This window comes from Heptranchias perlo, chromosome 1, assembly GCF_035084215.1.
Source record: "Heptranchias perlo isolate sHepPer1 chromosome 1, sHepPer1.hap1, whole genome shotgun sequence".
In the NCBI taxonomy this organism is placed as follows: Eukaryota; Metazoa; Chordata; class Chondrichthyes; order Hexanchiformes; family Hexanchidae; genus Heptranchias; species Heptranchias perlo.
Window position 1 is genome coordinate 85388577 of NC_090325.1, and position 18355 is coordinate 85406931.

The following is an 18355-nucleotide window of genomic DNA, read 5'->3' on the forward strand; positions in this document are numbered from 1 at the left end:
CCTGACTTTCATGTAAAACACAAAATTCCCTATGTATTGAAAAAAAATCCAAACGTTCTTGTCTCCTGTCATCTACTTCAATTTTACACAAAACAAATCTCTGGCCCATTTCAGTAATGTAAATATTTTGTATAAACTATCTTCAGAAATAATGCACTAAATCCACTGCTGCTTTTGACATTTGTTACCTACTGTGTCCAGAAATTCCTTGCTTGGAAAACTAAAATACTACAGTGTCCCTGGGAAGCATCTTAGCAAAGACTTTAAATTTAACAGCAAGATAAGTAGCCATAAGGAACGCAAATTCAGTAAAGTGAGCTTTACTGACAATTCTTTAAGGATTAAAAAATCAACATACACTGATTCCTCTGTTCTCCAAAAATTGCAGTCAAATGGTCTCAGAACTAGGACTTTCATTAGCCACCATCGGTGCTGCTCTGTGATTGGCCCATTCCATTGTTACATCAAGCAGCCTAACCAACATTTGTATAAGGAAAGTAAACAAGTTCAAATAAAAGTGTTGAAAAAAAGATATCACCCACTCACTTCTTCAGTTACAAAACACCCAGATGCTTGACTGGGTAATCACATCAATCTATGCTGGGGCAAATAGGTGCCAAAGGTGGCTGAGAGACTTAAAGGGAATCCAGGAGAAAACTTGGCCTCTTCTGTCACTGTTGCCAACTTCAGCCTTCTACAAAGCTTAGATCAGTTTGCCTACTGGTAAGTTCGCCCATTTTCCACATTGCCCACTACATCAGCAATGCAAGTAAACAACTCTTTATAAAAGTTAAATCTCCATTGTTATGGCAGGGAATGCAACTACTGCAGTAACCAAACCATACCTCCACATTCTCACTCCATTCAAAAAGTTTGTACAATGTAACATTGAAGCTTGGCATATCAGTTCTCCAGTCCAAATTTTTCTGGGCTCCCCACAATCACCAAATCTACTAGTTGTCTCCAGCTGCACTTTGATGCGATATTATATATATTATACACACACATACATACATAAAAAGCCCTTAATAAATAACTTTTTATGGTGTTACTGATAACTGTGAGGTTCTTTCTGCAAATTAAATCTTAAAATTAGGAGTTAGCATGAAGATCTAATATATCAAAAACTTTAACATTTCTAAATTAAACCTAGGTTAGCACTCAGACATAGTACTAAAGAGAATTTCTCAAAAATATGTGACAGTAAGTTACTTTAAAAAAGCATGAAATGAAAAATGACCACACAGCTCATCAAGCCTGCTCCTTCTATAAATCATACAATTTGCTCTTTTGTGGACTCTAATCCACTGATTAAATTTCCTGAGGAAAATGCAGTCTGAATACTCACCTGATCCCTAAAGGTAATCAAGCAAAACTGCAGAATGTTTATCCATCCTTGCATTTCCACTCTCAATCATGACTTGCTGCTCTCCAGCAACATCCACCCACCCCACCAGCCCCAACAGCATTGTATTTCATGGACTATTTAATCATCTCAGTCTGTATCTATCCCTAAAATCTCCAAACCTATTCCCAGATATTCATCATGAGTGGGGGCAGGTAGAGATTTTCTAAGGAACATCTCAGTGTATGTTTGAGATGTTGGAAGAATTCAAGGATTAGAATCATCTTTCTCTTAAGGAGGTAAGCACTACTGCAATTTCCTCCATGGTGAGTTCCCAATCTCAAACTGGGTAACAGGAAGAGGTGCAGATGAGAGACACAGTAGTACTTTTTTTTTACAGGGAAGGAGAAGAAATTATAAAGTGTGCCACTGTGTATTACTCTTGCACCACTCTAGTTACAAGGTAGCATTGGCAAAGTAGGAACAGGCTCCTGCATGTCGTCTTGGTCAAGGAATGACGTGCTGCTGGAGAGCTGAAATGGGAGTTATTTCTAAATGAGGCTTTTTTTTTGGAGGTGAAAGGAAGATTTGTTAGGTTAAAGTTGTATCCATGGGAGAAAAAGACAATACACAAACATTAATTAGCAACAACTGTTTTACAAATAATAAACTTGTACCAAAATGTTTACCACACCATTTAAAGAACTGTGATGGGGTGTTTACCCCCCTTATTGTATGGTTTAAATGCTGGACATAAATGGCACTCAAGTGCCATTACCAGACTTACTGTACTGCATTGCTCAACAGTGTCAATCAATCTATCCTCTTTGTTTCATCATCTTTGTGGCACTGCCCTCATTTGGTTTCATTCTTATCTGTCCCAATGTAGCCAGCATGTCTGCTGCAATGCTTTCTCCCCCTGTTCCAGCATGGTTACCTTGAAATGCCTGAACATTCCATCTGGATCCCTGCTATTTCTTGACTATATGCTGCCCCTCAGTAACATCATAGGCATGGGTTATGCCTACAAGGATGCACAGTGACGAATAAGAGGGGGTGACGTCTTGGAGGGATTTGTAAACGAGGCTAAGGATTTTGAATTTGAAGTTTGAAGGACAAGAAGCCAATGGAGACCAAGGAGGATGGGGTGACTGTGGGGTAGGGCTTAGTGGGAAATAAGTTGTGGGCAACGGAGTTTTGGCCAAGTTGGCATTTATGAATCATCGAAAATGGGTTGGCGGATGAGGAGAATATGAGAGAAGTTCACTGCCACTCTCTACTCCACAATCACCACCATATTGTCAGACTGCCTGTTCAACAGCAAGTTAAGGATAAACCAGAATTTCCTCCTACTTACCAGCAAGATTGAAAACGTCCTATTTAGCTTCTGACAAAAGGTAAGAATCCTAGATCCCCATTCCATTCCATCCCCAGCTGCTTGCTTAGGCTGAACCAGACACTATACAATGTTGGCATTCTGTCTGACCCTGAGCTGAGCTTCAAACCCCACATTTCATTCGTGAAGACTGCCTATTTCTATCTCTGAAGCATCACCCGCCTCTGCTCTTTCCTCACCCCCACTGCTGCTGAGTCCTCCATTCACACTATGTCACCTTCAGGGTCTACTTCTCCAACACCCTCCTTGCCAGCAAAACCATGCTCCACTACACATAAATGCCAATTCAGCAAAAACTCTGTGGCCTGATCACCTCTATACTTGCTCTTCATTGGCTTCTCATCCTCTGACGCTTCGAATTCAAAATCCTCTACCATTCAAATATTTTAAGATAAATGTGATTTAAATGATCTCTCCTCCACACTTAACACCCCACAAAGACATACAAAATACTACTCAAAGATATTCAGCACTTGAAAAATATTAACTAGAGTTAAAAGCTGGTTGCTAGCTCCACTTAGATCCCTAAAAGTTAAATAAATGCAGGATTATCAATGTTGCATAATAAGTAGACAGGAATTTTGGCAACTGTTGTTAAAATGTTCCCTTTCGTCATGCTGTTCTCATAATATCACCGAGATTTATATACACAAAAACACTATTTGAAAAACAATGATCTAATGCTTGTTGCCTCATTCAAATGGATTGGCTGGATAAGGGCAGATGCTTCATACAATCTCTCCAAGAAGTCAGGACAAGGGCTGGTGGTCAGGAGGCCGGTGGGCAGATCTGCAGGAGAATCTCGAGATCTTCAACGCTGCCAGTTTCACATTTTTCAAATTGACAATTTATGAATAATTTACTGACAAGTATGTTGCTTAGTGTCACTAATTAAAGTGAATATATTATTTGGCAAGGAATCATCATTTAAAAAATTGCCACTGAAGTGAAAGCATTGGTGATCATAAGCGTGGTTATTTTTTACTCATATTTTCTACATTATAAATAAACTATGTTCGAGAGAACAATTTACCTCGCTGGATAGCTCGATTATAGATATACAGTTTGTTATTCTGAGGTGGGTGACGTGAATGTGGTTGCTTTTTTCTCTGGGCTGTAGAGAAACAAAAGTCATTTTTTAATAACCTCTGATAACTGATTTGTCAAAAGGTAAAGGGGGAACATGCAAAAGGATATATTTTAGGCCCTAAGTGTCAGACATACCACGAATTACCTTAACCCCTTATTTCAGCCATAAGCAAGAAGATATCATGGACTTGTTAAAACAAGAAAAGGGAGAAACACAAACATTGCTCCATGCAAAGAATGATGGAAGTGGTTTAGGCAATCATTTTAAAAACAATGCAAATGTAGTTTGAATAAAAATGTTGATGTATTTGTAAACCGAAAAATGTACTGAACATTTTTTTTGCAATTATTTCTGATTGAAGTTAACGAGTCTAGCAAATTTATCAGTTCAGAAAATTTGATAATGTTAAAGAGAAAGTGGAGTGTTTTTAATGTTTGACAAATGGATGCTTTCATAGCTTTTTATTGCAGGTGACTTTTTAAGTGGGAGGCTGCTGATTTGTGTGTGTCATCTAAAGTTGGACCATCTCCCAAGTGGCATTTCATTGTTTGGTACAAGCAGAATGTATTTTTTGATCAGCAACTCACTATGTATTTTTAAAGAGGACAGATGGGAGGAGTACTTTGAACAGAAAGTGCAACTCTGTTAAAGGAACTGCTCATTCAATGGTTAAGGGCAAACCTACTGATTTACCCTCAATAAAATCTTGAAAAATGAATCAAGAAACCTGATGAGAAGTAATAATTTTTAGGGTTTGGTGAAGGTTCAGTAGTTATTGGAAGTATGGAGAGGACAAGGTCAAGTGTAGACATGTGTGCAGGGCACTCCAAGCATCCCCATTTCAAGAAACAAATTATTTGATCAGCTGGATCTATATTTAAAGCTTGCTTAAAAAGTTGATGGACAAATCAGTTTCAGCGGATCAACCTAAGGTGCAAATTAAAGCAGAAATGCACCATAATCTGTTTGCTCAAGACCTGTTCTCAGTATTTATCTAGTCAAATTAGACAATTTCTGAAGAAGTCACTTTAGAATTGTTCATAACATTATAACATTGGTTTACAACCTGCATTAAGTTTAATTTAGAATTTAAGCATCGTAAACTTAAATGTTCTTGGCAAATTTTTAAAATACGTATTTTGTGTTTCACTGGGAGTTGACAGACCAAAATCTTTAACCTCGAATATTTATGGCTCAAATATCAATTTCCAACATTTCTGATTCAAAAGTTAAGTGAAATGCAAATGAGTTTCCATCAAATTACCAGAAAATGTATTGGCATTACACTATTACATCATTATTGAAAGTGACCAAATGGGACAGAAGAGTTTCCAAATAGTAAACTTAATGAACTGTATTTGAGATGGTTTATTATGAATATTTTTGGCATATGAATACACTTGAAAACAGAATCACCAAAAATGGCAATTGGACTGTGAATGATGTGCAGTAGAAAGGAAACAATAGAGATAGGGCAAGAGTTGCTGATTTATCAAAGACCATGTGAAAAAGAGACAAAAAAGGAACAAAAAAACACAGTACCTAGTTTGTGAATGCCACAACCAAAAGGAAGAGCAGGGGGTGGGGGATGCAAGATGAGGAGAAAGATTAAGATTGCAGAGGAAAAGAGACACAATGGTGGAACTTTGTTTGGAATTGCAAGATTAATCCTTCTTGATTTATTTAACCTATTAAATTGTGATGCTGTCATTGTGAGTGATATCAAAGTTTATTTATATCAAGCAGTGCATTCCAGTAAAGGCTGCAGTCCACAGATGATAAAATATTATAAATTAGGAAGTACTGCAACTTGATCTACAGTATTCATCTGAAGCTAATACAAGCTGAAGAACTAACAGCCAAAAAAAAAGGTCTCAGCAGAAAAGAACAGCATTACTGTAACAAGCACCAAGAATAAAATCCTCCATAAACTAACAACTCAAATCTATACAAAGAGCTGGAAATCTATGACCATTGCTTCAGTCAGCCATGAGTTCATTCAAAAGGAATGGTAATTCAGAGTAATACTAACCTTGTTTTCCAAAGACTCATTATGGAAAATTGAGATTTTTTGTAGAGCAAACCTATATGCTCATTTGGCCATTTTCTTCTCAGCGTGAAAAAAACCTTAAGAAACTATACATTTGGTACATCAAGGTGAAGGAACAAGAGAAAGCACCAGTTTTGCAATAGGTTCATAAGTATTATTAGTTACAGAAACTAAAAATCTCCCAGAAAGGCATGCAGTACATTTGTTCAAAAGTTTTCTTAAGCTTAAATATTAGATTTAAACAAGATTAAATATTATTTCTAAATATCAGTATTTAAAAAAATTAGATGACCTCAAACACATCAATTTGATTTCAAAGCTTGTTTGTCAATGCCTACTGAGTATTAAAAAAAATGTTGCAGCTGATCAGTTTGAAAAGAGTGGAAATAGAAACTGAATAGGAACAAAAGAAAATTCTCAGAGTGGGGGTTGGGGGCAGATAGTGCAGTGAGTTAGGCACGAGCCTGTCACCTCTGGAACTTGCTTTCAAATCCAGTGCAGTTGATGGGAAAAAAAACCCTCTGGTTGTTAGGGCCCAACATGAAATGAGTTTAGGCAATATCCAATTAGATCCCAATGCGCATGGACACCCAATTGTAATAGCCCACAGGATGACTGGTCTGGGAACTGGAAAAATGTTGTGGTGTATTAGGGGGCTTTCTTCTGTGACTGAGGCTAAGGCACATTGCTTGGGCAGACTAGGTGAGGTGTCAAGGTCCACAGGCAAGACACCACTGAAGTTCAAAATGAAAACAGAAGACAAGGTAAAGCAGGAAATAGTAAGTACTAATCAATCTGGCTGAGGTGCTGCATATGGGAATACTATGTGTAGTATTCAGGTCAAAGGCAGGGGAATAACTGGACACAAATGGGGGAAGGAGAAGAGTGCGGGGGGGGGGGGGGGGGAAGAGAGGGAGAGAGAGAGCGGAAGAGAAGATAATGATTTAAGGTTCTTTACTAGAGAAGACAATGTAGAATTGTCAAAGCAGGATACTTTGCTACATAATGAAATAATCTACTTCTCCCCACCGGTACCAAGCCCACTGCCTCATCATAGAACCACGGGCTTTTAAATGTTTTTCTAATATTAATTCTCTCCTTTCCCAAAATGTTCAATATCCAAACCTTTAAGTTAGTTTAACAGTACCAACAAGGTGCACACCAACTAAATATTGCTGTTTCACTGCAGTCATTTTCCACTTCATACAGAGGTTATATTTTTACAATAATCAGCGATATATATTCAGCACCACAATACAGAATGTTGCTTGCATCACCTGACACCAAGAAAAGCCTCTAAAGCCCACAAGAGACATCTCTATAAAAGTAATATAGTGTCAAACGGCCTCAAAAGGAAAGCAGCAGGTTTTAGTTTCCCAGAACAATTTGTTCACAAAGCAGTAGAAAGAAGGTTTGCATTGTTGTACATTATTTATTAACTCTACCCGGTAGCCCAAGTTACAGCATGCAAATAATGTTTTAGTATTTGCTTCCATAAATGAATAAGGAGCTTCTTTTTTGAGTTCCAACAGTGCAACAAGCATCAACTCATTTACTACACAGTTTAACTGATGCAGCCCACAATTACACTGCACAACTGCAATAACACCATCTTGGCTTTTCTTACAAGGGACTGCAGTGAGAATTTTCCCAAACTGTATCTTCAGCTGTAAATGAGTTCAACTCTAATTTAATACCAGAGGAACAATTACGCACCATCACACTGTAATCGCATATTCTTGCCTCTGCCTTTCTTCTCTTGTACTTGCGTTATTGTTTTCTCTATAGAAGTGGAAAAAAGTAACTATTTTGGGTAGATTAGGGAATGGGCCAAACTTTAGCATGCAAACTTTAATGAGACAGCATCTCAAACAAAAAATTTGGGGAGAAACAAAATGTTTGATCTCAGGCAGTTCTATTTTTTCCCTCTGCAGGGAAAGTTCTGCCAATACCATTCTAATCAGTCACTGAGATGCATGAAAGCAACCCAAATGGAGATTCTCTGCATTTACCTCCTGCTTGCCATCTGTCTTGATGGCACATCTGAGCTAAGCAGCGTTTGTATGGGTAACTGAGGGCATGAATCTGCATCCTTTTACTCCAACTGTAACACTACCCACCTCCAATTCTAGGGTGAACAATTTTTCATTTCCCCATCATACACTCCTTAATAAACATAAAATTCTCAAAAATGAAAAAAAACTATTTAGGAAGAATTGACTTCCAAAGGATCCAAGTGTGCTCAACAGTTTTACTGGAGTAAATAGGTTTTGTTCTAATAACGTCGGGCAGGAAGATCTTTGCAGAGCACATCTGCTGGCTAGCACTAAGCATTGCACATTATGCACTGATCAAGAATCATCTCTCTTTTAAAGGCAGTCACTACCTTGTCCTGTTGCGGAATGGCGCAGACACAGCAAAACTCATCAAGAAAAAGGGTAATTAAAAAAATCCTGAACAGTTTGAACATAGAATGCAGTATGCATTCATGGATACAAACCACAAGGATTTCTTATCTGCCATCAGCCAAGCATTTCCCAAGTAATCTTGTGGTAAACTATCATTTTGATAAAACACTACAAACTATTAGTGTATGTAGAAAAAAATTCTAGAAATACATGATTTTGACACAGTAGAGTTTCATCTTACTCGGTGAGGAGGGCATATCACACAAATGGCAAACATCTTTGTACCTCACCATTTCTTACATTTCATTTTTTAATCCGGTAAAGTTGGTCTGGTCCTTGAGAAACCAATGAAGCTTAGTCCTCAAAGTACCCATTTGATTATTGGTTACTTACTGCACTCACATACACAGGATTCTCAAGAACTTAACTGTGGTTAATCCAGTAATCTTACCCACCAATCAAGGACACACTACAAGTCATAGTTCAAACCTTTCAAAAAGGAGAATATTATTGGGTTAGAATGTAATACAGTGTAGAACTAGCTATATTGGTGATAAATAAATTTGCTTTGCAGATTACGTTAATCTCACAAAATTTATATTATCACAGATAGAACAATCAAATTCTCTGCTTACTTTGGTTTTCGACAGGAAGTTGTGTGAAGTGCCAGTGCTCTGCCTCCACCTGGCTGTGCAGGAATTACCTGCTGGGATAGCAACCACCTAATCTTACTGACACCATTTAAAATTCAAATATGAATTAAAGTGCCAGTGAATGAAGCATGGGATATTGACTAAGACCAATCGGTGAATGGAACAGGTGGCAACTTCCTCCACGTTCAGGCAGAGAGCCTGCACCCAGGACGACAACAGAGTAACCCACATCACTATTTGGATAGTGCAGAGTCAGAAAATAGATTAACAGCTTCAAATCAGGATCCAGGAACAAAAACAGGATGCAGATTCCTAGTGGGTCAATGGAGATGTTGACAATGAAGTCCATGGCTGATTCAATTGACAACTACTCAAATCACCTCCCTGCCTGAAATGTCAGGACTATTCTGTATTGTTGGCCATGGATTTAAATAAGGATTTTCCAAACTTAAACATTTAAAAAACTTTTACATACAACTAAAATGGATTAGGGAAAGAACAGGAATGAGTACTTTTCACTAAAATTACTCTAACAAAGGGGTTTGTTTTGGCTTGATGAGCTATCTTGTTGGTGCAACTACATAAAATTTTACATCACAGTAACAGGCCATTTGGCCAAACAAGTCTATGCAGGTGTTTATGCTTTATTTTGATCTCCCTCATGTACTTATCTAGCTTCCCCTTAAATGCATCTATGCTATTCGCCTCTATGTGTTAGCGAATTAGACATTCTCACCACTCACGGAGTAAAGACATTTCTCCTGAATTCCTTATTGGATTTATCAGTGACTATCTTTATGGCCCCTAGTTTTGGACTCCCCCACAAGTGGAAATATCTTTATGTCTACCCTATTGAACTCTTTTATAATGTTAAAGACCTCTATCAGGTCACCTCTCAGTCTTCTCGTTTCTAGAGAAAAGAAACCCAGCCTGTTCAGTCTTTGTTATATAGTTGTATATGGGTACAGATTGTTGTACCCTCTCAGTTCTGGTATCATCCATGTAAATCTTTTTTGCACTTTCTCCAGTGTTCTATATCCTTTTTGTAATGTAGAGATCAGAACTGTGCACAGTACTCCAAGTGTGGTCTAACCAAGGTTCTATACAAGTTTAACTTCTCTGCTTTTGAATTTTATTCCTCTAGAAATGATCCCCAGTGCTTTGTTTGTACTTTTTATGGCTTTGTTAACCTGCATTGCTACTTTTAATGATTTGTGTATATGAATCCCTAAATCCTTTTGTGCCTCTACCCCATTTAGACTCTTATTTTCCCAAGAAGTAGGTGGCTTCCTTATTCCTCATATCAAAATGCACTTCACTTATCTACAATGAAATTAATTTGCCATTATACACCCATTCTGCAAGTTAGTTAATGACATCTTGTATTTTGTCGCATTCTTCCTCAGTATTAAGTATACCCCCCCAATTTGGTATCATCCGCAAATTTTAATATTGTACTTCTGATTCCCGAGTCCAAATTATTACGTAAACGGTGAAAAACAGTGGTCCCAGCACTGATCCCTGTGGAATTCCACTTCCCACATTCCACCAGTCTGAGTAACCCTTTAACCCTACTCTCTGTTTTCTGTTTTGCAGCCAGTTTGCTATTCATTCTGCCACTTGTTCCCTGACTCCACATGCTTTGACCGTAGTCACGAGTTTACTATGCGGTAACTCATTGAAGGCCTTTTGAAACTCCATTAATAAACTTGTTTGTTTAAACTTTAATGCAGACTTACTCGCTGAAGATTGTTGCTGAATTCGGGGTATTCCCCCATTTGGCACTTGTAAATTTGAGTCACAACTTCTACTGTTTTTAACAGATTCTGCTGACTGTATATTAGATGTCCTGGATAGATTTGGAAGACTGCGTCTCAACTTTTCTAGAACAGAAAAAAAAAAAAAAATGGCAAAGGTTAGCCACACACATTAAAAATACAAGATAGAAGTCTTAATGTGTCAACTGAACCCTGCGAAAGGGTTTTTCCTTATTTATAGAATATTGTAATCTATCAAAGATTAACAGAATATGTATTCTCTTAAAAAAAATTCAATAAAGCAGTGGCAATTCTTTCATTGCATGAAAAAATGCAAAAAAAAACTTTTTAGCCTAAATTTCCAATGAAGAAATAACTTGTCGTACTGGTACCGTCAATATCAATGTTACTTTCCATTTCTCCTGAAGTTTACAGACAGTCTTGCATGTCATGGAACATACTTGTTTTTACTGAAGAAAGACAATGGATTGGATACACAATCCAGGTTTTTAAATACTGATAAGCAAAGATAATGTAGATAAAAGCTGACTACGTTGACACGGAACTACATATAAAAATTAAAAGTTGTAACTGAAGATTAGAAGAATTTTTTCCCTTCAGAGTAGCAGATGTTTGAAACAACCTTACAGCAAAAGAAATTGATGTTGTACTGGTTAACTCCTTCATAAAAAAGCTGGAGATTTGAAAGTCATAGGGATCAGTACAGACTGAGATGATCTAATACTCTATATGACATGGTATGTGTACTACTGGGGAGTGGGGAGGCAAAAGATGCCATCATATGTGCACTGATTAAGTAGTTACAAGGATCTTTTAATTTCAATTGAAAATTTCAAAACTGAGATTGATAGATTTTTGTTAGTTAAGAGTATTACGGGATATTGGACCAAGGAGGATAGATGGAGTTAAGATACAGATCAGCCATGATTTAACTGAATGGCAGGACATGCTCGAGGGGCTGAATGGCCGACTCCTCTTCCTATCTTTCCCTCCCTGAAAATTTCACACTGTACATGGAAAACATGAATCGGCCTGTCAAATTTTTTCCTTGTCCAGTGAGTCCCACATGTGGGTGTTCATTCAGTTCTTTGTTTTTCATTATTTCGGCAAGTACAAGTGCATTGGGAAAACAATTAAAAATGACCATAACTTTTCTGCCATAACATTTTTATACTGAAATGCAGGAAACTATGACATTACACAAAACAGCCAGGTTACCCGTAACTACTGAACACTGATATGTAAAGCATGTAAAATGGGTGCATCTATAGAAAGCAGTTCATATCATTTAAGTATTAGATTCAGATTTTATTAGATATTTTATACAGATAATCAATGTAGCAGTTATATCATACATCATTTAGAACTTATGAATAAGTCCACCACAACTCTACTGGCCTGTCACTTACCTTCATTTTTTACAATATTACATTGGAGGTCTGTAGCATGGCCTTGCAGAGAGAGACGAGGTTGTTGTAGGCGACTAATTATGGGCTGTGGTGAGACAGATGCTCTCCCATAATCCAGACTCCGAGCTGGAGAGCGTGAGCGCGGTGAGTTCCTAGGTGAGTGTCTTGGAGAAGGTCGAGGGGAGTGCCGTGGAGATGGAGTGAATCGGTTCAGGGGAGGGTGCAGAGCATGAGGAACACATTCTTCTTCATCTTCTAAACTTTGAACGTCAAACTCCTGATCACTGAATGTACCTCGTCTCAAGGAGTGGCAAGAAGAACCAGAACTACGTCTTGAGGCACTAGCTGCATATTCCTGTCTGAGACCTAGGGACAGCAAAAGTATTAGGTGAAACTGAATCATTACATAATGAGGATTAAAAGAAAACCAAATTTTGTCTAATATGGTACTTCTGAAAATTGACTGTCAAAGTAGCATGGAAATTTTTCTCAAAGGGGCAATAAATGCTGGCCTTGCCAGCGACGCCCACATCCCACGAACGAATAATGAAAGAAATGTGATTGCTACTTTAAATTTACTAGACCACACTATCTCAATCAATGCAATGGACAAAAGGATAGCCTCAACTAGTACTTATGTAATGCAATAGGAGCAGAACAGTATATTCTAAACAGTTACCAATACTTTAAATTGAATGCAACAACATAATTTGATTACATCTGTACTAACTTCTAAACTGAATGTTTAAAAACCTTTTAAGAAATGGAATAACATTTAAACAGATTTTCAAAAATACAGAGGAAAAGAAATCTAATTTAAAACAATCCATTTTAATTTCATGAACCAGTATTTATAAATTACAATTATCCAAATTACAGTTTGCTACAAGATAAGGCCTTCGATAAAGTCCCCCACAGGAGACTGGTCAAGAAGGTACGAGCCCATGGAATCCAGGGTGCCTTGGCACTTTGGATACAAAACTGGCTTAGTGGCAGAAGGCAGAGGGTGATGGTCGAAGGTTGTTTTTGTGACTGGAAGCCTGTGGCCAGTGGGGTACCACAGGGATCGGTGCTGGGTCCCTTGTTGTTTGTGGTCTACATTAATGACTTGGATATGAATGTAAAAGGTATGATCAGTAAGTTCGCTGATGATACAAAGATTGGTAGGGTGGTAAATAGCGAGGAGGATAGCCTCAGTCTGCAGGACGATATAGATGGGTTGGTCAGATGGGCGGAACAGTGGCAAATGGAATTTAACCCGGAAAAGTGCGAGGTGATGCACTTTGGAGGGACTAACAAGGCAAGGGAATACGCAATGAATGGGAGGACCCTAGGCAAGACAGAGGGTCAGAGGGATCTTGGTGTGCAAGTTCACAGATCCCTGAAGGCGGCGGAACAGGTAGATAAGGTGGTAAAGAAGGCATATGGGATACTTGCCTTTATTAGCCGAGGCATAGAATATAAGAGCAAGGAGGTTATGATGGAGCTGTATAAAACACTGGTTAGGCCACAGCTGGAGTACTGTGTGCAGTTCTGGTCCCCACACTACAGGAAGGATGTGATCGCTTTGGAGAGGGTGCAGAGGAGATTCACCAGGATGTTACCAGGGCTGGAGCACTTCAGCGATGAAGAGAGACTGGGAAGATTGGGTTTGTTTTCCTTGGAGCAGAGGAGGCTGAGGGGGGACATGATTGAGGTGTACAAAATTATGTGGGGCACAGATAGGATGGATACTAAGGAGCTTTTTCCCTTCGTTGAGGGTTCTATAACAAGGGGACATAGATTCAAGGTAAAAGGCGGGAGGTTTAGAGGGGATTTGAGAAAGAACTTTTTCACCCAGAGGGTGGTTGGAGTCTGGAACTCACTGTCTGAAAGGGTTGTGGAGGCAGGAACCCTCACAACATTCAAGAAGCATTTGGATGAGCACTTGAAATGCCATAGCATACAAGGCTACGGACCAAATGCTGGAATATGGGATTAGAGTAGACAGGGCTGATGGCCAGCGCGGACACGATGGGCCGAAGGGCCTCTATCCGTGCTGTATAACTCTATGACTCTATATGAATACAGGAGAGTTGTGACCAATTCATTTGAGTGGTCTACCAACCCATAAGACCATAAGAGATAGGAGCAGGAGTAGGCCATTTGGCCCCTCGAGCCTGCTCCGCCATTTAATGAGATCATGGCTGATCTGATTTTTACCTCAACTCCACTTTCCCGCCCTTTCCCCATATCCTTTGACTCCCTTGCTGATCAAAAATTTGTCTAACTCAGCCTTGAATGTATTCAGTGACTCAGCTTCCACAGCTTTTTGGGGTAAAGAATTCCAAAGATTCACGACCCTCTGGGAAAATAAATTTCTCCTCATTTTCATCTTAAACGGGCGACCCCTTATTCTGAGACTACGCCCCCTAGTTTTAGATTCCCCCAAGAGGGGTAACATCCTCTCAGCATCTACCCTATCGAGTCCCCTCACAATCTTGTATGTTTCAATAAGATTTCCTCTCATTCTTCTAAACTCCGATGAGTATATACCCAACTTGTTCAATCTTTCCTCATAAAACAACCCTTCCATACCCAGAATCAACCCAGCGAACCTTCTCTGAACTGCCTCCAATGCAAGTATGTCCTTCCTTAAATAAGGGCACCAGAACTGTACGCAGTACTCCAGGTGTGGTCTCACCAGCACCCTGTACAGTTGTAGCATGACTTCCCTGCTTTTATACTCCATCCCTCTAGAAATAAAAGCCAATATTCAGCTTGCCTTCCGGATTACCTGCTGCACCTGTATGTTGACTTTTTGTGTGACCCCACGTGCTATTCCCTCAAAGCACACTCTTGAAGATCCTAATCTGTATATTATAGTAACATATTGATCAACTTTTGATTCACTTTTCTTTGTTGCAATTGAGGTGTCTTGGCAGATAATACTGGATAGTAGATTCTCACAGTGAATCACTGAGCCCCAATATCAAGTTTATCCAGCTCCATCCAGTGGCATATGAAGTATGCAGAAACAAAATGTTCCATAACCATCAGATAGCAGTACCAATAGCTAACAAAGGGAAGTGATTTAAAAAGAAAACAAGAACAATCCATGAAACAACTTACTTATCATTTCTTACATAAAAAGTCTGCACAAGAAGCTTTCTCCAAGAGGGAGCACATTACACAAAAGCATGTGTTAGAAGGCACTCATAACGTGGCAAGAATACACATCCATTGTTAAATTTATTGATTTCAAACAACTTTTTTTTAAACTTTGGTAGTACCTCAGGGCTTGAAGTTATCAGAATTTACATTAAATATCAGGTCACTACTTACTTTCTTCCTGCATCCGAGCTAGGATTTGTACATCCGTGACATCGGTAAGCTTGTAACCAGACCCCAATGAATCGTCATCTACTTCTGAAGCACTTAGCTCACTATCCACAGAGGACGGAGGGCTAATGGGAGGATTTTGGTCTACCGACCCTTTAAAATGACCTAATGTAGATAAGAGGAGGAAAGTTGCCAATTTGTTTTTGCCATAGTTGTGGTCCCTTGCATTTGCAATAGTTAGATAACATTTCAATGTGCTTACTCATAATAGTTACTTAGACACAGAAGCACCAGCCAGGAGAGAGGCCTATATAACCACTAAAGCTATCTCTGTGTCTATTAACCCTATCTCCCATTTTGCACAATGGAAAAATTCCAAGAGATCCCAACAGAATCAGGATGTACAAAAAGGATATTACCAGGAGAAGCTTAGATAACAACCAAGGCCTTCAAGTTGCAGTTTTCACAGAAAGGTGGGCAGAACCATGAAATACAATCCTCAAAACACTATTAAGAATGCTGTAATTTTATTAAAAATGGAATTATTCACTGCAAATCTGAAGCCCTATCATGACCTTCCCAATAGCTCACCAAAAGTACAAATTGGCAGCCTGAGTGAGCAAACAGGGAGGTGGATGGAGTCCATAGCAAGGGTTTAGAGTTTTTGATGAAGGTTGAAAACAATGGCTTCCCAATATTCAATTTTGGAAAATTCTGTCTCACCCATGACGATGTCAAAGAGGCAGTGTGACAGTACGGAGCTAATCATGGAGTCAAGGGAAGTGGTGGAAAGGTAGGGTTGGATGTTGTCAAGCATACACATGGAAGCTGACCCATGTTTATGGATGATGTAATTAAGGGACAGCAAGTAAATGAGGAGCAGGGGGGTGGCAAAGATAAATCGCTGGGGAGCCCTGCAGGTGACAGTACAGGAGGAGGAGGAGAATCCATTGCTGGAGGTATGTTGGCTGTGTTAGGATAGATAGTAATGAAGCAATACAAGGGCAGTTCCATTGAGGTGGACCACAGAAGCAGTGGGGGAGGATGACATGGCCAACCTGGTCAAAAGCTTCTGGAAGGTCAAGAAGGGATAAATGCCATATTCACAGTCACAGAAAATATTGTTGGTGGCTTTAACCAGTGCTATTGGCAAGGCCAGAACTGGAATGAATATGCCAATCTGCACAAACGCCACCCATCATTAAATGTTGTTGGGGCTGTGACTAGAAGAGTGCATTGCTACGCAAGTTTTGGTCAAACAAAAATTCTGGATGTCAGTCACCAAGATTACAAAGGTCATGACAGTCTTAGAATTCAAGCAGAGTAATGCCAGACACGTCTGCTGGAGAGTGAGGAGACCCTATAACTAACATGACTGATGGCAGGGATCACGGTGGTATTTCTGCCTGCTTTGAAATAGTACAACCCTTCCTGCAACAAATATGGATAAACCGTCTACAAGATATATGCTAATTGGAACAGCTGATGTATGGTCTGTGCCCAGAGTGGAGGAAATACCACTTGGGCTAACTCTCTGGGGGCCTGCATGACAGAATCCCTTCCAGGAATATTAAGCACATACGCAGGGAAACCCAGTATAAGAAGGAAGGTGAATAGCAGCAGTACACTTATCTTAAGTTTGGTACAAAAGTCAGTGATCCAAACCTGCATAGGCGCAAAACAATTTAGATTGTTTTCCAGATTTTCCAGCCTGATTTGTATTCTTCATGCCCCAACCACCTCCATCACCACAATAAAACAATACATCAAAATTCTGTTTTAAAAAAAAATCTGCATGAGTAGATCTAGAGCTAACTGGACATTGGAAATCTCCTCCCCCAAAAACGCATCACAGACAGAGTTCTTTGGCTGGTGTGAGGAGATAGGAATGTGGTCCCTGGTTGATCAGCTGTGTTGGGTACACAACTTGAAATAAGACATTTGGCAGACATTTGAAAAATAGGGAAAAAAAGCTAACCTTCCAACAGTTATACAATCTGTATTTTTAAGATTTTTGCTCATATCTCTAATGTTGCCATAGTATTTTTGTCCTTAGTTGTTAAAGAACTACAGTGGAGGTTTACATTTTCTCTATGGGAAAATGTCACAATTGTCATTGCAATTGTGTTCAGCATTCAATCTTACCAGTGTGTGGTAAAGTAAAATGTCAAACAGGTGACTTGAAATTACTGGAATGTTGCCTTCATTCAAAGCTTGGATTATGATTTTAAAACCACTAGCAACTAAAGGTATATTCCCCTGCAAACATCTGAAATTATAATGTGTTGCCTCTATTAAGTTCCCAAGTTATTACACAGTAGCAGGTGCACAATTATGAAACCTATTAAATGACCACTGTGATCTGAAGGTCACTGTACCTGTACTCCCAGGGGTTATCAACTGCTTCACGAGTGGAGTAGATCTGACTGGCGTGGAGGATGGGGAACTGAAGCCACTGCCATAGGGACTGCTGCCTCCACTTGGACTGAAAGGACTTGGGTAACCAGCAGGATAAGAGCTGCTGAACAGACTCCGCCTTTTGCTATCTGCAAGATAAAAAAAAACAAGTGACATTGACCTAAAGTGATACATAATAGGACTGGAATAAATCTCTGAAATGTGAGCTAAAATATTTTCATCGCAATGTCAACTTTCCTGTATCAATAGAATTACATAGAATGTACAGCACATAAACAGACCACTCGGCCCAACGGCTCTGGAGCCTCCTCCCTCCCTAATTCATCTAATCCTATCAACATATCCTTCTATTCCTTTCTCCCTCGTGTGTTTATCTAGTTTCCCTTTAAATCAACTGCTCCTTGTGGTAGCGAGTTCCACATTCTAACCACTCTCTGGGTAAAGAAGTTCCTCCTGAATTCACTATTGGATTTATTAGTGACTATCT

The 18355-nt window shown here is 39.2% G+C and overlaps 1 protein-coding gene across 4 annotated transcripts in view; it reads right to left on the bottom strand.

Annotated features, from left to right (window-relative positions):
• slain2 (SLAIN motif family, member 2) overlaps positions 1-18355 on the bottom strand; it is a 71781-nt gene that overhangs the window by 11087 nt on the left and 42339 nt on the right. The window contains exons 3-8 of one of the 4 annotated variants that reach the window (XM_067988047.1): positions 17829-17996; positions 15454-15615; positions 12130-12495; positions 10682-10825; positions 7598-7663; positions 3775-3855 (exon numbers count right to left, since the gene is read on the bottom strand). In XM_067988047.1, the coding sequence (XP_067844148.1) occupies positions 3775-3855; positions 7598-7663; positions 10682-10825; positions 12130-12495; positions 15454-15615; positions 17829-17996 (987 nt within the window). The remainder of the gene's footprint in view (positions 1-3774; positions 3856-7597; positions 7664-10681; positions 10826-12129; positions 12496-15453; positions 15616-17828; positions 17997-18355) is intronic. The other 3 variants (XM_067988057.1, XM_067988067.1, XM_067988077.1) reach the window with 3 other exon arrangements.